At 48.6% G+C, this 22,343-nt stretch overlaps 1 protein-coding gene across 2 annotated transcripts in view; it reads left to right on the top strand.

The window, feature by feature from the left end:
• Nucleotides 1-22,343, top strand: part of TBC1D22A (TBC1 domain family member 22A) — a 357,816-nt gene that overhangs the window by 171,739 nt on the left and 163,734 nt on the right. For both annotated transcript variants that reach the window (XM_076006907.1, XM_012756888.3), the window contains exon 9: nucleotides 20,075-20,184. In XM_076006907.1, the coding sequence (XP_075863022.1) occupies nucleotides 20,075-20,184 (110 nt within the window). The remainder of the gene's footprint in view (nucleotides 1-20,074; nucleotides 20,185-22,343) is intronic.

Raw genomic sequence — 22,343 nt, 5'->3', positions numbered from 1 at the left:
GGAGGATGGGACAAAAGTCACAGCAGCTGAGCTTGGTTGAGCATCAGAGTCTCTTCAGCAGACTGATTTGTACCCAAGGGAAATGGGTCATCTACCCATTAGGGATCTAATTGAAAATAATACTGTGCAATTTAATACAGTGGTTTCTTAACATTTTTTGCATAAATTAACAAAGTGCTTCAAAATGTTACATGCATATGAAATGGAAATGATTGAATCCCAGGGAAGGAAAAGTGGATCATACTGGAACATCCAAGGAGGAATTTCTGATCAGCTTTGGGAGTGAAGGGGTTATCCTTGTGGTATTTTATTGAACCACAAAATGTTATTTATAACCCATGTCAGGAGCAATTAAACTGATTGATGATTAAGAAAGTTTAATAGTTGAATAATAAGATGCGGTTCTTGACAGCTATTTTTTCTCATTTTGAAAGCATATTTTATGAGTCTAATAGTGTTAAGGACAAGCTGTATAATATGTTGTGGGGTAATTATATGGTGGTAATATAATATTCAGTCTAATGTTACATGGTATGTTACTTATAAAAAATTAAAATACCAATTTATGTTTTTTTGATTTATTATTGAAATGGTTTGTTGATTTTGACTCACCCAAAGGAGGGTTAATTAGTACATATTGATATATTTGATTAAAAGTACATTAAGGTCGAATTGAATAAGCAAGGCCAAAAAAATATATTATTTTCCAGTCACCCCAGAATGGTATCATAATTTTAGTTACCCTTCATGTTTATGTAAAAAGGTGGCTTCAAATTGACTGGAAATGTTTGCTTTGATTGGCAGCTCCTTAGGCATTATGTATCAGTGGAGGTGGCATTTATATTGTAAAAACAACCCAAGCTACTCTCTTTGATACATGGTTTTTTTTTTTTGTGGTAGTATTTATCTTTATGAAATATTCCCTATATTTGGGAAAATCAATATATAGTTAAAAATTCTTTGTAGAAATAAGCAGAGATGTTACAAGGTAGGAAACACAAATGACTAATAAACTAAAAAATTACAGTTTAACTTCACAAATAATGAAATACAGACTGAACCAATAATGCAGTTCTGTTGTTGTCTGTCTCATCAGCACAGATTTTAAAAGATGATACTCAGTGCTTTTCAGGTGAGGTGAGATCGACACTGGTTTCAGTCTTTTGGTGAAACAGTCCTTCTGGAAAGCACTTTGGTGCTCACTGAGGGGCTCGGTGCCTGAGGGGCTCGGTGCCTGCCGGTTCCGAGGAAGCAGCAGGAGATGCGTGTGGAGGCAGAGCACGGTGTGCGCCGGGAGGCCTGGGTACGAGCAGGGCTCCCACCCAGCAGGTGGCCAGTGACAGAGGCAGTGTAAAGCCACTGTGGTGCACTGCATTTCATGGCAGGGGCATCTCCAGCCCTATGCCCGGCGTTGGGACCCTTCCCTCAGCTGCTGCGACTCTTTTCTGTGTTCCCAAGAGGTCGGTAGGCTTTGCTGCGTGTAAAAAGTTACTAATCCATGCTTTCCCTACCTGTAGACTTACTGGATGTGAGGGAATTAGTGTTTATTTCTAGAAACAAGACTCCTCGCTCTTCATTACATTCAATGTGCTCCTGCTTCCACTTTGACCTGGGCTTCTCGAGGCAGAGCTGCCGCTTTCTGAGCAGCTGGCCTCTTTCAGGAGATCCGTGGAGGCAGAGTATGTTTTCCCATGCCATGCCATACCATGGTCATTCTTTCCACTCACTGCGAGGCGTGGAACTTGTCTTTTCATTCAGTGTGAAATGAGCTGGGCATTGGCATGGGCTCACTGAGGCGGCTTCGATCATGAGAACGTGCCCCGAACGTCTGCCTCCACCTATCTGCCCCGACAGCTTGGCCAGGCAGAGCGTTTCTTGTTGGTTTTCACCTTCCTGGATGGAGAACTTTGGGATCTTTCCCTGTGTTTTCCATCTGCCCAACAAAAAACTAAAACCAAAGCGATCCCTAAACTATTATAATATATGACTGAGAGGTGATGAATTTGTTGGGAGTCTGTTTACAACCATACTGCAATGGATGAGGCAGCGAAAGAGGTGTGTAGACTGGTGTGGGGTGACCCAGGAGGGGGCCCACAAACTCTGGGGCATGCTTGCACTCAGCCGTGCTGCCAGACACACAGTGTTGTGGGTGGGGGGTGCCAACCTCGTGGCCAGGCTAAGGGAGGCCAGCTGCAAGGTGGGGTCAGGTCACAGGATGTCGTGTGACTGCCAAGGCGGGCAGCATGGCCATCTCTCCCCTGCGCACCTTGGCCCTCCACGTGTGTGCTGTGAGCTCTGTGGGTCCTGGTGTGCGAGGCCTGCTGGGAATCGTGCTGTCCCCGTGTTTCCACACCAGAGGCAGACAGGCCCTCCACGTGTGTGCTGTGAGCTCTGTGGGTCCTGGTGTGCAAGGCCTGCTGGGAATCGCGCTGTCCCCGTGTTTCCACACCAGAGGCAGACAGGCCCTCCACTGGTGTGCTGTGAGCTCTGTGGGTCCTGGTGTGCGAGGCCTGCTGGGAATCGCGCTGTCCCCGTGTTTCCACACCAGAGGCAGACAGGCCCTCCACTTGTGTGCTGTGAGCTCTGTGGGTCCTGAGTGTGCGAGGCCTGCTGGGAATCGCGCTGTCCCCGTGTTTCCACACCAGAGGCAGACAGGCCCTCCACTTGTGTGCTGTGAGCTCTGTGGGTCCTGAGTGTGCGAGGCCTGCTGGGAATCGCGCTGTCCCCGTGTTTCCACACCAGAGGCAGACAGGCCCTCCACTTGTGTGCTGTGAGCTCTGTGGGTCCTGAGTGTGCGAGGCCTGCTGGGAATCGCGCTGTCCCCGTGTTTCCACACCAGAGGCAGACAGGCCCTCCACTTGTGTGCTGTGAGCTCTGTGGGTCCTGGTGTGCGAGGCCTGCTGGGAATCGCGCTGTCCCCGTCTTTCCACACCAGAGGCAGACAGGCCCTCCACTTGTGTGCTGTGAGCTCTGCGGGTCCTGGGTGTGCGAGGCCTGCTGGGAATCGCGCTGTCCCCGTGTTTCCACACCAGAGGCAGACAGGCCCTCCACGTGTGTGCTGTGAGCTCTGTGGGTCCTGGTGTGCGAGGCCTGCTGGGAATCGCGCTGTCCCCGTCTTTCCACACCAGAGGCAGACAGGCCCTCCACGTGTGTGCTGTGAGCTCTGTGGGTCCTGGGTGTGCGAGGCCTGCTGGGAATCGCGCTGTCCCCGTCTTTCCACACCAGAGGCAGACAGGCCCTCCACGTGTGTGCTGTGAGCTCTGTGGGTCCTGGGTGTGCGAGGCCTGCTGGGAATCGTGCTGTCCCCGTCTTTCCACACCAGAGGCAGACAGGCCCTGGGCGGGCAAGGCTCATCTCTTTCCTGGTATGCCAGGTACTTCCCTCTCCCCTGCCTCTGTCCTTAGGCTCCGTTTGACACCGATTCACTCTGCTTCTGCCTGGGTTGGAGCTGGCCACGCTCAGCCTCGCCTGCCAGCTCTTTGAACAGTTTGGCACCAATGAGTCACTGCCATTGATGGGTTTTCCTCTGGCATATCTTGTATGTTCTATCCCTTTTGAGAGTCTTCCTGGACTTGAGTTTTCCAGACTCCACATGTTCTAACGACCTGTCGTCAGCGTTTGCTTTTTGATACTCAGTTGGCTCCTTGGCCCTTTGAGCTGACTAGTTTTATTTAGCCTTTTTAGCACTTCCCCAGGTACCTCTGAAAGCCTCCTCCATTTTTGTCCACAGCCTCCTTTTGAATTTTCTGCCCCAAATATGGATCACGAAGCCCTGGTTCCTTGTAGTAGAGGATGGTGTCAAAGACTAAACTCTGGGTTTGGCTCGGGCACCCGGGAGCAGGAGAATGACACAGTGGGACTGGCCGCTAATGACAGAGCAGGGAAAAGGTCATGCAGCCATGCTGTCACTCCCAATTTAACCACGCTGCTTCTTACCTCCCTCTAACAGGAAGCCTTGTCAGCCTGTTTTTCACGTTCTTTGACACTGTCATGATATATATTGACATATCAAACATTATGTATGAGGTGCAGTGTTAAACCCAAATTTAGAAATTGCTTTTTCTTTGCATCTTTTTACCCTTGGCTCAAGGACCCTCCAAACTTGCCTAAAGTGTACGGGTCCAGACAGTTTGCTTTGTCACTACCACGTAAGCACAGCTAAGAACAAAAAGAGATCCGTTCAATATCTAAAAGAATATATTTTCTCAAAAGCAAAAACCCATGCCCACGACTCCTAGCATGAAGAATTTCATGGTGGAAAATACAAATGTAAATCTTTGAGGCTCTTTAACTCTTCATTTTCTTGGTAACTAGTGTCATTAATAGTTAACGAAAGTTCATATTTTATCCTAGGCAGCTTTAGTATTGAACTCTAATTTCTTAACTGTTTTTGAGTAAACAGAGATATTCATTATACCAATACATTAAGACAATCTAGTTTTTAAAAAATCAGTTAAGAATTTCAGAAAACATTGTAAATCAATATCAAAAGTTATCCAAGTTCCTTATAAATTTGCCCTCAGATTCAATTTAAATAGTTGCTGTAAATTCATACCTAGGTTCTACCACAACCAACTCAAAGAAACCAGCAGCTTTTTAGATCATAATGCATTTCTGTATAATTTTATATTCTTATTGCATTTAGCTTTTCAAGTGACTCCAGATATTTTTGGTACCATCCTCAAAGCTTATAACCACATGAAACAAATACTGCGAGCTATAGTTATAGTCTTAGTAAAGTTTCCAGATTTCTGCATGGCTTAAAACAGTCTATGCCTGTGCCCCCAAGTTTGCATTTTGTAATTCAACATAAAGATGATAAAGAAGAAATTCATTTTTTAATGGTCATTTTTTAAGGTAATGTGATTGATAGAGACCAAGATTCATAACCAGCTTCTCCATTCAGTGGCCTTTGTACTCACTCCAGGGTATGGGGAAACCCAAGACTCTGTTAGATTTTGACAGGAACTCATTTAGCTAGTGTAAATCCAGGGTAGCAGAGAATATTTTAAACCCACTGATGCCCATTACTAATTACAAAGGAATGGGTGTGAGCCCTGTGGAATTTGCATCAGTATTGTGAGGGGTGTGTGTGTTCATGTGTTTGTATTTTGACAGATTTATCTGGATTGTTTCTCTCTCTCTCTCTCTCTCTGTATATATGTGTGTGTGTGTGTGTGTGTGTGTGTGTGTGTGTGTGTGTTTGAAACCAGATATGTGTGTGTGTGTGTATATATATATATATATATATAGAGAGAGAGAGAGAGAGAGATAGACAGACAGACAGACAGACAGACACTGACTCACTATGTTGCCCAGGCTGGAGTACAGTGATGTGATCATAGTTCACTGCAGCCTCAAACTCCTGGGCTCAAGTGATCCTCCCACCTCAGCCTCCCGAGTAGCTGGGACTACAGGTGCACACCACCATGCCTAACTAATTGTTTTAGTTTTTGTAGAAATGGGGTCTCACTGTGTTGCCTAGGCTGGCTAGCTAGCTTTGAACTCCTTGGCCTCCCAAAGTGCTGGGATTACAGGTGTGATTTGACTGCTTGTCTTCTCATAGTAACTGTAGGTTCCTGCAGATTTTGTAGGCTGCATTTGGTTGAACACATACTTCCTGAGTCTCTTTGGAGGCCCTGGGCAGGGCTGACTGTGCGGCCTCTGCCTTTGAGGAGTGCACTTTCTAGTAGCAGATGCAAAGGTCTGTTGAGATCCCCGCCAGGGAGAGCCAGCTCTGAGGATGACCAGTACTCTGCGCCTTCACCTTGCCACCCCTCGTGGTCTGCGTGGCTTGACCTAGGGACCAGCTGAATCGAAAATGGATTTAAGGAACAATCACATACAAACCTGTGCGGAAAAAAGTTAAACTTTACTAGAAAATAAAAAAATGCAAATTAGACCTCAATATAATGAGATGTTTTTACCTTCCCAGCGAGCAGAGATGAAAAGAAGCTAACAGTGCTGGTGAGGGATCAGGGAGGTGGACAGCCTTGGGCACTGCTGGCTGCAGCATAAATTGCGAACACTCCCTTCAAATATTTTACCAGTATTTGTCAGGAACCATAAAATGTTCTTTTTCACCTGCCAATTTCACTTGAGATGTTTGTTTTAAGGAAATCATTCTCAATGTGGATCACATCCCTTATGCAAAAAAGATGCTTTTTGGGGGTATTCCTTATATTAGTCAAATGTCTGAAGTGTTGTCAGCATCCCAAAGGAGGGATGTGGCTGAGTAAACTGGGGCATTGCCAGTTCTTTGGACTGTTATGCTGCATCCTGAAGGATGGCTCCAGAGAGCATGTTATGAAACAGGAAATCTTCACCACAAATGTCAAGTTTCAACAGGGTGCAAATTTATATTTCTAATGCAACTGTAGTCATATAACAGCTGAATAAAACCTATGCATAGAAAAAAATTGGAATAAAATTATGCTAACAGATGTCCTGGTTGTGTTTTAGATGATAGATTTGTGGTGAATTTCCCCCTTTATTTAGTATTTTGAGTTCCTTAAATTTCTTCTGTGACTGTGAACTAAAAAAAAATTGTGCCTGATCATCCAACCCCACTGGGGTCTTGGACGTGCCCCATAGGGTCTTGGACCCTGCCTGGGTGCACAGCGCTCATCCTGGCACCTGCCCTGGGCCCCCTATTCCTGAGGCCTGGAAGGCTCCAAAAGGAGCAGCCACTTGAGTCCTTTGCCTTCTCCAGCTCCCAGCGAGTTTTATACTTACTGTTCAGGACACAGAAACCTTGGCAAGTATCAAACACAAGGGGCAGGCCATTTTGGAAGCCTGAGAGGGCCCGTGTCTGCTTTTAGTTTTTCCTTCTTGAAGCAAGGGTGCACAGGGCGATGGCAGTGGTGGTAGTCCAGCTGCTTACAGAGACAAGGTGGGGTCGTTCCCTGGGCGAGGCACCACACCAGGGAGGTCATGAGGCCTTTGGGCTGAGCAGGCCCTCTGCATTCTGGGCGGTGCAACTCTCCTCCTTGCCTCTGAGCCAGGGAGGCAGGTGTGGGAGCAGCGCATTGACTGGCAGGAGAAGCCCATTACCTGAAGGCTGTCTGCATGGCTTGCTGGTGTTCCTTCTCAGTGCTCTGATCGTGGGTCCTTCAGGAGCTTTGTGTGTTTCTCTGTGGTGTTGAAATGGTCCCTTGTGAGGCCAGAGTATCAGGACCTGAGTGAGGGCGACCCGTTGCCTATGAGTCTGTGGGCTGCGCTCCCGCCCCTGCTTGGCTGTCAGCTGCTTCTGTTTGATTTTCTGGCAGGTGCAGAGTAATTGGCTGTGTACTCGGTTGGAGCCCTGGTTCTGTGCCACCCTGTAGGAGACTGGGCAGTCTGAAATGCGCTTTCTTTGTGTGAGTCTTCCTAGGGCAGGGTGGGGACAGGCAGAGCTGTTAGCATATCGGGTGTCTGTCATTTAGGAAGAGGTTTATTTGTGGGGCTGTTCCACAGTGGTGCCTTTTGAGTACCTTCCTGGCATGTGGACGCCCCACTGGCCCTCCCCAACTATAGGTGACCTGTAGAGTTTGCAGCGTCCTGAGCTGGAGCCGGGGTGCGGTCTGACAGCAGGAAGGGAAAAAAAAACCCTGCTTTGGAGGTAGGGCCATGTCTTCTGTCCAGGGGAGCATGTTTGTTTTTGCAGACAATTGAAGAGCCACACAATTGATTAAATTATTTCAAACCGAAGTATGTTTTAAAAATAAACTGAAAGGAAGAAATCTTATTTTGCTTTGGCTTTGTGCTGTCATACATGGGCCGTCTGTCTAATTTTTGTTTTGATATAGTAGCCTCATATCTATTCTGTGATTACATTCCATCCAATTGGGATAGTTACAATGTAAGCAGTTTTTTACTTCACTTTTATGGTCCATTTGCTGGGTGTAATAGAGAGGGATGAATGTGTTGAAATGTGTCGATTCCTGATGGATGGGCTGCAGGGGCACTGTGAGGGCTACTGAAATCTGGCGCAGGGGCTGGAGTGCCAGCCTGGTTCCTGGCAAGGCCATGCCCAGTGAGTGACCACAGCCAGCCTTCCATGCAGGCATGTTAGAATTGCTGCAGAGGCGATGGCCATGAGCCTCATTTTGGTCTTTGTGCCTAAAACCCAGATGCTGGGCACTAGTGAACAGCACTTCCTGCTCTTGCCGTGAACTTGATGAGAGAGATCCCAGCTGGGATGTAAGTAGCACCAAAACATGAGCAGAATTTTGGAGTTGGTGTGTCTGTGTGATTTACTGAAGACCAAGGATTGATGAGAAAAGCGGCTTAGTCTTCTGTAAATGACTCCAGCCAAAGTCACCTTGTCAGAGCTGTCGGCGAAGGCTGGGTTGTCTGTTAGAGCAGCAAGTTCTTCCAATTAACTAGTACTTCCAGATCCTGCATCATCTAAACAGCAGAGATTCTTGCAGTATGACTTTCAGTGAGTGTGTTTCTTGGCTTCCCCTCGTGTTATTAACAACAACATGTAAGGGCACCCTATCTGCACTAAGGTGCCATTTCACTGTCTAACCTGGGGGCACAGCGTGTCCTGCTCGTGTTCATTTGGCTTTGGAGCTTCTGTCATGTTGCCCGACTCCCAGCCAGACCTGAGCGATGCACAGGCAGCGCCTAGGGCTGTTCCTTCTGGGTCCCCAAAGCTGCCATCTGGGTCCCTGGTGCACTGTCTGAGCTTGGCAAAGCTCTGTGGATTTTAAAGGGCTTTGACATATTTTGTCTGATTGTTTTGCAGAAAGCATTCATCGTCCCCTGAGCAGTACACAGAACTGTGTTTTGAGTGGTCCTTGTGGTTCAGAGGGGTCTGTTTCTCTTACTTGTACCTGTAGGGGATATTTAAACTTTGGAATCTTGGCTGATTTTATTAGTGAACTGGTGAATCTTATTGAATTTATTTGAATTTGTTTAGTAACTAATGATGTTGATATCCTTGGCCAGTAAGGAGTTGTAGATGTTTCCCAATTTGTTTTATTTTTAAATCTTTTCACTTACAACCATTTAAAATTTTAAAATGATAATAACATAGAGCAGTTTTTCCGTTTGCCCTGAGCTTTTGCCAAGAAGGCTCTTTCTGACCTGCTACAGATCTGTATTTTAAGCGTGCATGGTAAGGATTCTTCATTGCCCTGGGTGAAATGTCTTTACACAAACCTTTTGGCATGACTTTTTGTCACAGTGGAATGCACTCGGCCCTTCGTATCCATGGGTTCTGCATCTGTAGATTCAAACAAGCTTGGGTCGAAAATATTCAGGGGAAAAACATGCACCTGTGCGGAACGTGGAGAGACTTTTTCCTGTCATTATTTCCTAAACAATGCACTGCAACAGCCATTTACATTATATTATCATAAGTGCTCTGGAGATGACCTAAATACATGGGAGCATGTGTATAGGGTGTATACAAATACTACACCATTTTATATCAGGGACTTGAGAATCAAGGATTTTGATATCCACAGGAGGTCCTGAAACCAGTACCCTTCGGATACTGAGGGGCGACTATATTTCCACAAAGGGAATAAATATTGATCCCCTTCTCTATGTGGTTAACCAAGGCTTTCAGGAATGAGTGGAGTCTTGTGCGGGTCAATCTTTCTTTCCATTTGGCTCCATTTTTAATGATTTGAATGAGGGAACATTTTGCTGATTGATTTAAAGACCCGTTTATCCTTTGAGGAATGATTTTTGATTTAATTAGATTAAAGGGAATAAATCAATTTAATGGATATATTTATGATCAGTTTGTGTTTTCAGATTATTATGACTCAAGAATGCTTATTCTCAGTATAAATTTCTGCTGTCAGCCTTCTGGAAGAGGAATATCTCTGCAGAATCCCCTTCTAATTGGAAACACAGCTTCAGAAAGATGGTCTTAGCCAAAAGCCTTTATACTCCTTTGCTCATTAAGAAATAATAAAGGGCCTAATCCTTTAATGCAGCAAATAACATGAAGTAAAGCCTTGGTCCTGTGGGCATGACGGGAGCCCTGGCACCTCAGCTGCCATCACACCATCTGATGACCCAAGTGCTCCAGGAAGGGGGTGCACACCTTGGCGCCGACCTGCAGAGGGACAGGAACTGGGCAAAGGCTGCTCCATGAGACGGTCAGCACCTGCACCCTCAGGGACCAAACGGATATTCTGTTTTCTTGGGAAACTGGACCTATGACTTTTGGAGACCCACTCAGCTTTTCAAAGGTGTCTCAAAATAGTAAAATCATTTTGCCTTCTCCTCGGAGAGCTCTGATCTTTTTAGTAAGGGAGGCAGGGCACTGTTGTTGTGTGAAGTTGTTTGAGGGAATTCTTCCCTCAGTTTGAACATATTCTTTTTCATTTTAGTGATGTTTGTGCTGTCATTAGTAGAAGCAAATTAGACTTGATATATTGTCTTAAGTTCAGCAATAACATGAATATTTCTTTTTAATCAGAAAAATTGGGATTAAATTTTTATCATTCTTCAAAGAATATCTTGGCACGATTTCCACTGTGTTCTAGTTCTAGTTGTGTATGTGATTAGTCTTTCCTACTAGACTGCAAGCTCCTTCAGGGAAGGCTGTTCACTCCCATGCACATATCTGTTGAGCACCTGCTGTATGCCAGGCACTGCTGCAGATGCTGGGGACACTGTGGAGAGGGTGTTGGACAAGTTCTGCCCTGGGGAGCTCTGCCCACAGTGGGGGACAGAAGCAGACAGGTAAAGGTGCACGTCAGGGTGATGCAGCTGGGCAGTGGGCACAAGCCTGGCACCTTGCATCCTCGCTGGGTGTGGCCCAGGGCTGGGTTTCATGACGGTGGAATTGATTTGTTCTCTAGCCATGTCTGTGCCACCCAGAGGGGCGGCTGTGGTGGGGTCCACAACTTCCATGTGTGCCTCAGTAGCGCAGGGCCAGCGGGCCCAGGTGGGAGCATCTCTGCCTGCCTGTGCCCTCCCCTGCATCTCCACAGCATGTGTCGGCTCCCCTCCACGGCCCTCCCCAACACGTGCTATGCAGTGTGTCCCGCAGCACAGCACTGCCCCGTGCCTTGAGCTGAGGATGCTTCGCTAACGCAGGGTGTCCTCCAGGGCTCCCCTTCCCTCTGCAATGAAGTCCAACTCCAGGCCTGGAGCCTCGGGCCTCTGCCTCACAGTCCTCGAGAGGTCTTCCTCCTGTCCCTGTGGTGCACGCTCTGCCTTCCCTCTCCCATAGTGTGTGCTTGGTCCCGCCATCCTCCACAGTGCCACTGGGATGTCCGGGGTCCGCGCCTTCTGCCCTTATCACACCGCTCACTCTCCACATGGCAGGTTCTGCATTCACAGACGTGACTGCGAGTTGCATTTCCCTGTGATAGGGGTCAGTAGGTACTGGGAGAATGAGTGAGTCAGCCAGCCAGAGGAGTGAGTATGTCTTCTCTTCTTGTGGACTTTAAGCATGTTCTTTGGTTTTTTTTTGTTTTTTTTAATTTCAGAATATTATGGGGGTGCAGTCGTTAAGGTTACATACATTGCCCTTGTCTTCACTCACTCCTCGAGGCAGAGCTTCGAGCTTGTACGTACACCCCCCAGACAGTGTTCATCACCCTCACTATGTGTGTATATACCCATCTCCTCCTTCCCCTTTCCCCCTGCCCCACACCTGACTAATGTTTGTTTTTCTTTTTTTCTTAACATTTTGGTTACATTTTATATCTTTGCCTCTCCCAAGGAAGGGTTAGAGGTATGCACTTCCCTGCCACAGTGTTCACCCCATCCCACAGATGTGGGACTGCCTTCACTCTTCTCTCAATCCCAGTTTCTTGCACATAAAAAGTACTCGATATCTATTAATACAATAAACCACTGTTTCAACAAATATAGCATTTCTATTAACAAAAACTTCTACTCACAGCATTATTAAAAAATTAAGGATCCAGTTAAGCCAAAAGAATGTTAATGAGATTTAAAAAATATATACATATATAAATATATATTTTACAAAAATGACATCAAAACAAGGATGATCGAAGATACAGAAAGTTTCTTTCGCTTTTTACTTTGGTGTCCATACCACTATTGTTATTTTCCCAAGTGTTGTCAAGAGCCCTTTTCCCACGTGGAGAAGAGAGTGTGGTTTCTCATCATTTGGGGTTCCTCCTGGGACCGGCAGTTGATAGCTGGATGTGGCCCAACGATGCCATCCTGCCTGGCCCACGTGAGCATGTCGTCCTGTGTTGTGATAATTGCTTGCCACTGTCGCACCCACTGACCACGCCTGTGCTTGTGGGCTGTAGGCGCACTGCCCTCGTTCTGTGCTTCAGTCTACAACCTTGAGCTGAACATTATTTATATTAGAATTAAGCATTCCTACTGCTAAACCAATTTGATCATCACATTACTTGTTTTTGCTGAACCAAAGAGTTTTGTGAATTTATAGTCTTGAGTTGTGATGTTGCTTTCCCCAAAGCAGGACTTTTTCCCTCTGCATTGGAACCCAAATCCATGTAATTAAGTGCTAAAATCTCTATCACCAAAGTGTCAGGGTTTCAAATTTAAAACTCCCAAGTTGGGAAATGTGAAAGATTAGAACCGTAGAGCAATTCCAGCTTGCTTATGAAGAACAGAATATTTTTGATTACTAGTTAAGCTCCTGATTATGTGAAGAGGTTTGTGGCAGGGCCTGTGCAGTGCAGGTGATGAGCGTAGTCATAACAGTGGCAGCTCCTCTCCTTCCTCCCTCCCCGCGGTGCTTGCCGGCGGGGGCTGGCTCTCACCCGCAGCCTTTGTGTCATAGGGGATGAGTGTCTAATACTTACCTTGGTCACTGGTGCCCTGTAATCCTTTGAGATGAAAGGAACTGTTTAAATTTGAGGAATTTCCCCCTTTCCAATGACCAGCCTCTTCCGTTTGATTTAATCTGAGAGAGAACTGGACTCATGTCGGTCCCTTTTGTTTTTCCAGCATTCCTTGATAATTGCAAGGTAAGATTCCAGCCCTCTGGTCCCCTGGCCCTTTTAGATGCTGACGTTGTCTCCTGGAGGCAGGGGAGGCCTGGGAGAGAAACCAGCCCATTGAGAAGACCCGGGGCTCGGGATGACCTGGTGGTGACAGAAGAGGATGTCTGTCATGTCATATGGCTAAGAGATTGCTGTTTGTATTCATCAAGTTCTGCTTTTCTGGAGTTGCAGCTGCACATGGTAGCTTTAATCAGTGACCGATGGAGCCTCCCTCCTCTCCTCACTGAGTCAGAGGCCTCCATGCTGCGTGACGTCCTGCTGTGAACCCAGCAGAAAGAGCACAGACCCTGTTGTCAGGCAGACCCAGGGTCACGGCCAGGCTCTACCATTCCTGGCGTGGGACCTGAGCCCATCACCTACCTGCAGGCTCCTTATCTGTGCAGCACTGGGGCTTCTGGATGGCATGGGGTCACCTGCCTGCAGGCTCCTTATCTGTGCAGCACTGGGGCTTCCAGATGGCATGGGGTCACCTGCCTGCAGGCTTCTTATCTGTGCAGCACTGGGGCTTCCGGATGGCATGGGGTCACCTACCTGCAGGCTCCTTATCTGTGCAGCACTGGGGCTTCCGGATGGCATGGGGTCACCTACCTGCAGGCTCCTTATCTGTGCAGCACTGGGGCTTCCGGATGGCATGGGGTCACTTACCTGCAGGCTCCTTATCTGTGCAGCACTGGGGCTTCCGGATAGCATGGGGTCACCTACCTGCAGGCTCCTTATCTGTGCAGCACTGGGGCTTCTGGATGGCATGGGGTCACCTACCTGCAGGCTCCTTATCTGTGCAGCACTGGGGCTTCCGGATGGCATGGGGTCACCTACCTGCAGGCTCCTTATCTGTGTAACACTGGGGCTTCTGGATGGCATGGGGTCACCTGCCTGCAGGCTCCTTATCTGTGCAGCACTGGGGCTTCCGGATGGCATGGGGTCACCTACCTGCAGGCTCCTTATCTGTGCAGCACTGGGGCTTCCGGATGGCATGGGGTCACTTACCTGCAGGCTCCTTATCTGTGCAGCACTGGGGCTTCCGGATGGCATGGGGTCACCTACCTGCAGGCTCCTTATCTGTGCAGCACTGGGGCTTCCGGATGGCATGGGGTCACCTACCTGCAGGCTCCTTATCTGTGTAACACTGGGGCTTCCGGATGGCATGGGGTCACTTACCTGCAGGCTCCTTATCTGTGCAGCACTGGGGCTTCCGGATGGCATGGGGTCACCTACCTGCAGGCTCCTTATCTGTGTAACACTGGGGCTTCCGGATGGCATGGGGTCACCTACCTGCAGGCTCCTTATCTGTGCAGCACTGGGGCTTCCGGATGGCATGGGGTCACATATGCACACACGGGCTCCAACACAAAGGCCTGCTGTGGAAATGCAGGAGAGACACTTCGTCTATCAGTGAGGGCAGGTGTCTGTGTCCTTACTGCCAGGTCACCTGTCCTGGGTGGGCAGCCCTCATCACTAGAACATTCTTGATTCTGAGCCCATCAACCTCCCTGTTCCTTTTATCCGCTGATCCTTTTTATTTTCTGGACATGGAGAGAGAGATGGACAGAAAATTTATGCTCTTTGTTTCTTTAAAACAGGTTTTTGTATATTTCAGAGTAGCAATGATTAATGTATCCCTATGTGGTTTTCTCCTTAACAGGCTAAATATCTTCCATTCTTTTATTAGTTCTCCTTATTTATCCATTATCTACCTGACTACCTGTCTTCCCACCTATCCATATGTCCATCCATCCATCCATCTACCCAACTGCTCATCCTCCATCCACCCACCTATCCACTCACTCATCCACCCATCTACTCACTCATCTACCCATCCCTTCCTCCCTCCCTCCCTCCCTCCCTCCCTCCCTCCCTGCCCACCTACCTATTCAGCCTGCTAGAGTAGTCAGAACTCAGGCTGGTTGTGGTGATTGTGCAATGCTGTCTACACCTTATAGCACTGGCCCTGCCCATTGAATGCCAGCAGCACTCCTCACACTAATCATTCTGACCCCAAAATGCCCTGCAAATTTCTCAAAATGTGTATAAGGGTGTTGTTGTCACCCTTGGAATTTTTGCCCTAGGCATATTTATCTGAGGAAAAGACCAACGACCTTAAACTATTCTAAATGTCTTAAACAATGTTATTTTTTCTATTGCAAAAATAATAACTGTTTATTGTAAAAATATTCACATTCCTTTTAGTCTGTACCATTCTGTAGAAAATAAAGAGTGGGAGTCTCCTGCCCCCACCTGCTGGGGAGTCTGGGCTTTCCTGCTTGTGGGGCCCTTCTGAGCCGGGTCTCTGTGTGTATACGTGGAGGAGGTGGCGGGGGCTTTGACGTAAACGGGGTTGTTGATAAAGGTGAGATTATTGTAAAATTTGCTTTTTTTTTTTTTATTTAGTATAGCAGGACAGCATGTTCACAGGACGTTAGTTAAATCATCCCCCAAAACCTTTCTGTGATCTAAGGAGATGAATGAGATGAGTTTTAATTCAGCAGGTGTTTTTATGTCCCATTACTCTGCATTCTGGAGTGGTCCACTTTGGACTATTCATCTTGTGCCTGGGCTGTAGAGGTGCCTTCACCTTCTGCAGGTACCTTGGGTGGGCCTGTGCACACGGCAGCCTCCCTGCCACTCTGAGGGCTCGTGGAGGTCAGGGCTCGCACCTCTTTCACCGTGGTGTCCCCGGGGACAGGGCCTGGCCCCTGTAGGATGGTGGTGTGGCCAGTGTGGGGGAAGAGGGGCTGGGAGCAGCTCCAGGACAGTGTCTACCTGCTGGTCTTAATGTCAGTTTATAATTAAATGATAAATGTAAAAAGTAGAATTTAGTCAGATTTTATTTCAGATTGAAGCAAATTGGTTTGGATTCCATTATTTTTAGTAATGTGTTTGGCATAAATATCACCTTCGAAAGCCCCACTGGTAGCCCATCCCTGTCGTGGCTCCCAAGGCCCTGTCAGTCCTTGGCTGAGAGGAGATTGAGATTGTGTGACAGGCACCCTCTCCCCCTGCACCCCTGTTTTGCTCTGGGGTGCCCCATGCCTCGCCAAGCTCCTTACCCGGTGCCTGGAGCCAGCTTGTGTGGCCCAGGGAAGACATACCTACACATCTAAGCCCAGACCTCCAAGGCCCGGGGAGGTGGCACCCCTGAGAGCACCTGCGTAGCTCCTTGGCCACTGCGGTGTTTTTATTTAGACAGCACCCGCCACGACACCCTAGTTCTGCGTGCCTACGCTGCTTTCTCCAGGGCATCTATGTTTTTTTCCCCTTTGAATCATGTTTCTTCCTTTGAACCTGGGGGTTGCTTGGATTTGCTCAGTGTCTGTTTTTTCTTCTCATTTGTGAGCTGAAAAATCTTTCTTTCCCCTGATATCAACGCTGTCATCTCCGCTGTCCTTTGGCATGACACGTGTGTAGGGAGCTAACTCCGAAACTCGCTGTGGGCTGCAGGGCGGTGAATGTTCCACCCCTAGCTCACTCAGGTCCCTGACCCATGGGCTGGCCATTCTGTGTTCCAGTTTCCTGCTTCCTGGTTGCCTCCTTCCTCGCCCATGGACGCAGCAGCCTTGGTAGAGTCGGGTGATCTTGAGTGAGAATCCGTCACGGCTGTTGGCCCTCTCAGGATCTGACTCCAAGGACGGGTCTCAGCACACACTTGACATGGCAGGTGGTGTAGTAGATCAGCACCTGACAGATGGCCGAGAGGGAGACCTGCCGATCCTGCCTGTGGTTTTTGTCCAGGCCAAGCCCCCAGGGACCACTGGGGGCCTGGCTCCTGTGGAGCTGAGTGGTCTTGGACCCCTCAGTGCTGTCTCCTTAGGGGCCAGAGATGCCAGCCCAGGGCTGTCTCCTGCAGCCCATCCTGGGCCCTGACTCTGCTGTCACAGCCGGGAGTTCCAGAGTGTCTCTGTGCCTTCACCAGCGTAGGTGGGTGTTTTCTCGGGGTCGGGGGATATTTGCCTCATTCTAATGCTAAGGGTCATTCTGAGTCTCTTGGCGTTTAGAAGACAAGTCGGCCTAGGGGTTCTCTGCATTCAATGCCATCACTTTGTTACTTTGAAGAGTAACAAATGGCCCGCCATGAGAGATGGAGCAGGCCGCCGGTGTTGCTTTGGATAAAATGATCAGCCAGCTGGGCAGACTAGGAAAAAGCGCGGCTTCTGCTGTCCACGCAGCACCTGTTTTCTGCGGGTTAGGCCTGTGACAGCCCAGCGCCGTCTGAACTTGAGGCGAAGCTGTTGAGGTCTGGGGAGGCTTTATTTCCGTTTACATTTTATTATGTCTGAGGAAATATCCTCATGCTTGGAAGGCCCTTGAAAGAGGGACTATGTCAATGGAAAACTTCTCAAAAGAAATCCTCAGATTATTGCTGCAGTTTCCATTCCCTGAGACTGGAAATCAGACCTGCTGCAGGTCCGCAGAATGTCGGATTGATTCTGCTGAAGCTGCTTTCCTAGTGAGGTCATTGTGCCTCGTGAGAGCACGTGAGAGCACTCATCCTCATGTCTGTGTACGTGCCTTTGTGGTACATCCTGGCGGGACAGGTGTGATGGGGGTCCTGGGCTTGGTGTTGGGCAAAGCAGCCCTGTCACGCTCGCCAGCTGTACAGCACACGTTGATGAGTGCCTGGAGGCCTAGTTTCTGCAGGTACAGACTGGCGGAGATGACACCCCCACCACGGGCTGCCATGGGAAACTCAGGAGACAGGGCCTTTCCCATGGAGTCACTGTGGGAGTGTCATCAGGGCTGCTCACATCACACACTGGGCTCCTGAGGCCAGGCGCCCTGCTGGGCTGAGCAGTCCCTGCGCGCTGGGGAGAGAGCCCACAGGGCCAGTGGGTGGACAGGGCTGCCAGGAGAATGCCACTGTCAGGGTGAGCTAAGTCTGAGCGGAAGTTAGGGGAAGTGACCGCCTGTGTCTGCCTTCCTGGGTTGCGAAGACACGGGGCCGAGGGAGTGAGGGTCCAGTGTGTGTCCAGGACGCTGTGGGTGTTGGCACCCTTCACAGGTCTGGGTCCCAGGAGTAAATGACCCGCTTTCTGGTGGCCCTCCCCACCTTCGTGCCACCTGGTGACTCTTTGACACTTAAACATTGATGTTTTCAATTTTTAAAGTCATTTGCTTTTTCCATTAATGCGTGAGCCTCCTGAGGGTATCAACTCTGTCCCCTGCTCTGTGCCCAGTGCTTGGAGTGTGGGGACAGAGCTCCCACACGGGGCACCTGCCATCACCCCACGGTGGAGACAGCTCGAGTTCCACCAGCCGAGGAATGCAGAAGCCCAGTGTGGCCCGTCCACACAGCAGGGTGTTACTCGGCTGTAAAAGTGAGTGAAGCACTGACACATGCTACCTCGAGGATGAGCCTTGAAAGCGTGCTGCGTGAAAGGGCCAGCCGCAGATGGCCCCGTGGCGTGCGGAACAGGCGAACCAGCAAGACAGAAAGCAGATGAGCAGTTGCCGGGGCTGGGTGGAGAGCAGATAATGGGAAGTGATTGCTGTGGACACAAGGTTTCTTTTGGGGTGATGGAAATGTTCTGGAATTAGACGGTGATGATAGTTGCACAACTCTGTGAAAAGAATACTTTAAATTTAATTTAATGGTATATGAATTGTTTCTCAATTTAAAAAACCCCAAACCCAGACAATAGCTGTTGAGTAAGTGAGGGAGCGCGTGTGAGATGGGGCTGGGGTGCTGGTTTTGCGTGCTCGCCCTTATAGTCCCGCCCCCCATCCCGGAGATGAGGAGGAGTGGCCTGGTCAGAATCTGTATTGTTGATCTGCCGTGTTAGATGCGGGTCTGGGTTGTCGCCTTGTCCAGAGTCCAGTTAGCGGCAGCTACCTAACGGTCTTGATGTGGAGACGCTCTTCCCCTTCTGCCTTTCTGGTTTCTCTGGTCAACGAGGAACTTGGGAACAGGGTGTTTGTCTCAACTTCTCCCACTCACAGTTAGGAATCGTGTGGGGCTGCAGCGCAGGACCGATTGCGATCGGGTTAGATCTTTGTGGAATGTGAATGTGAGCTGTGCCTCTGAGTGTTTTGGGGAGCAGTTAAGGATCTGGCGCGCTGGGACCAGATGAGGGGTTAATGTCACACCCCTCCCTGCTTACCAGGCTGCTGGGAAGGCCATGGCCATTGTTTCTCTGCACCCACTGTCCTTAGGGGTGAGTGGGGAGAAAGGTGGAGTCGTGCTGGAGAGTAAATGAGCAAGCACATTTAACATACAGGAGGAGTGCCTGGCATACAGGAAGCGCTTAATAAATGCTAGCAATTATTAGGGTTGTTATAATGTGATTTTTACCTGCTTAAAACTTTATAAATATATTCTGGGCCGAAATGTTTCTTTCCTTAAAGAACATTTTCCTTGCAAAGATTCCAGGTACATTTGCAAATAAAAGCAAAAAAATTAAGAACTAGGATACATAATTTTTAAAACATTTATGAGTGTTTTGCTGGATGATAGCAATTTTCATAAGGATCTAAAATTAGTTTGTTCAAATATCTGATAAGCCATTTCAATTAGGCATCTGTTTTGCATTTTAAAAACTTTTAAGTAATGTTTTCTCATTAGGTTTTTTATACTTTAAGATGGAAATTATTTAGAGCACTATTGTCTATTATTTCTTTGAGGCACATCTGTGTTACTACTTTCTGAGGTATTTGATCACAGCAGAGAAGTATTTACCCAGCGTAGTTTTGGAAACTCTAACTTTGGAAACAGGTTTTTAGAGGAATTATTGCCAAATGAATATTTAAATATATTAGAGGCAGAGTTTTTAAAATCTTACGAAGAACTTTTGGATCTCTGTTAGGAATAAGTAATATATTCTAGATTCTATCTTATTAGGATGTGAAATGCCTGAGAAGCTATAATTCACAATATATTAATTATGTTAATTAATTGGAGAGGATTCAGAATATTAATTTTCTGCAACTAATTAGTTATTAAAATCGAGAACCATTAAGTGGTGAGGTGAAGACTACATGAGTCGTTAGCTGGAGTGATGAAAGAGAGTGTGGGAGCCTCTGACCTGCATGCAGGTCTCCCGCGGGGCCTCCTCGCGCGGCTGTTCACTTCGCGTGGCTAAGTGCTCCTTGTCTTTTCCATGCTCGGCGCCACGCAGAAGCAGAGGACGTGGACGCCGTGGACGTCTCCAGCGTGCCCGAGGACGTGCTGCGCAACATCGAGGCCGACACCTACTGGTGCATGAGCAAGCTGCTGGACGGCATTCAGGTGAGCCCGGCGCGCCGGTCCCAGAGACGCACGTCCATACCCGAGTCTGCGTGCTGGACAGGACGCGGGGCTGGACGCCACAGGCTGCTCTAGGATGTTGGCGCGGCTGTTCGCTCCCTCGGGGAGCCTCAGTTCCTAGGTCTGGAACAGTACAGACTCCCCAGGGCTGATGAGGAGTGAGAAACAGTGTGTGTGGCCCTCGTTCTATTGAGGGACGGCCGCGGCGTCCTGCTGAGGGATCCAGCAGGGAGGCGATTTGCAGAGGCTGATCCCCAGGGACCCCGATCTTCCCCGCCACTGCCTGCAGACTCCAGCAGCAGCAGCAGCCCGTGCAGGCAGGGGCTGGCTGTTCAGAGGGCCCTTCCCATAAAGAGCCTCAGATGTGGGGCCGCAGCTTCTGGTCTGTAACACCGGGCTGTGAGCAGCCCTCGTGCCTGCCGGCCTTGGTGGCCAGGGCTCCGAGTGCTTGGGGCACTGCAGGGAACACAAGTGAGTGGGAGTCCCACGCACCGTGATGGGGCTCTGCTGGGGTCACTGCATCAGCTAGGTCCATGGCTGAGATTTGCCCAGAAAACCCACAGTCCAGTGACGGGGCTGATCTTACGGAAAGGGTGTGGGGGAGGAAACCCACACGGTGCCTGGGAAGGGCCTGTGGTCAGGGGAATGAGGCCTGAGGACTGGAGTCCGCGGATGTTGCTGAGAAATGGCTGAGGGAGGTGGGTGGTCTCCCAAGTGGGCTGTGAACATTGAGGTTGATTTTGGATTAGCACACCCTTCCTAGACGCCTGCTTTGGGCAAGGTGCTGCCTTCTGCACCTGGGAACTAGTTAGTGGTAAGTGAGGCGTGAGGCCTGCCCACAGGGGCTCACTCTGGGATGGAGGGTAGACAATCAAGTATGGTGCAAGGATGGGAAGCACATGCCCCCAGGACCTGAATGTGGGATGGGGGAGACTTCAGTCTTTCTGAGTGAGAAGGACTTGTCTGACAGAGGAGAAAAACCTAGAGCAGGGTCTGGCGATAGAGGTTTCTGGAGGGACCAAACCTGTAGGGTTCATCCTGGGTGCTGTCCTGTGGGTGGCCCCTGCACAGAGGGAGGGGCCATCCAGGGGGGTCACGTGTTCTTCTGCCAGCACCTGTCTATCCAAGCCAAAGCAGGGCCCTTCACCTGAGACAGGAGATGTGACTGTGCCTCGCTTGTCACCTGCGTTTCTTGTCTGGGCTTTTGGCTTTTCCTGGGCCATTGTCACAGCAGTTGTCCCTGCTGCCACTAACTCAAGAGGTACTTGATTTGACAAGGTCAAAATAAGGTGTATATAAAATGTAGTCTAAGGTTTGCACTCTGTGGTGTAATTTGAATATATTGGCTAAAGTGGTCCCATTGAAGAAAACTGTGTGGGTTCACATTAGTGTGATAACTCAGGCACTGACAGAGAGAAAGTAGAAGCCCTTAGTGTAATTGAAGAGTGGAAACCTCATATCTGTCAGGTGATCCAGATTTCCTTGTGACTTATTTTGTTGCTAGTAAAGAAAAATGTGCCCGCTGGAGACATATTTTGGCCCATGCATCAATTCATCATTTCCCCTACTTTGCTAATATTTTCATTTGTTTTATTCTTTCTCCCAGACCTTAAGGCTTTCCCCCTCCTTAGAAAAGAGATTGAATCATAATGTAAATCTTTATAAATTTCAGATGTCACTTCTCTGATTGTGAGTGATGGAACTTGTGCCATTTAAATACAAGATTATCTGACTTCTATTTGTAAATAAAATCAGCTGTACAATGAAATCGATGCTGGCTTTTCATTTCTCACCTGAGATTTGTGGTCTGATGAAATGGTTTATTGACAGGGCAGACGGGTAGAAGGTTCTGCGCTGTTCTGGCGCGTGTGTTTACACGGTGTTGCCATCCAGCATAGCATCTGTCTTTCTCTCACGGAGCAATGGTGACCCTCCTGGGAGCAAGGTTGAGGGCAGTCGGTTCCCACCACCCGGCTGTAACTCCTGCAGATAAGACCGCCATAGCAGAGCTCCTCTTGGGGCTGTTTTAAGGTACGCAAACTGTACTGCTGTTATAAGTTCATATAAACTTGAGGATAGGAACTGATTTAAAACCAAGCCAGCAAGTGGCCCTGGGTGTTTCTCCCTGTGGACCTGGCTGC

The sequence above is a fragment of the Microcebus murinus genome, chromosome 10 (assembly GCF_040939455.1).
Source record: "Microcebus murinus isolate Inina chromosome 10, M.murinus_Inina_mat1.0, whole genome shotgun sequence".
NCBI lineage: Eukaryota > Metazoa > Chordata > Mammalia > Primates > Cheirogaleidae > Microcebus > Microcebus murinus.
This window is presented reverse-complemented; position numbering and strand designations above follow the sequence as displayed.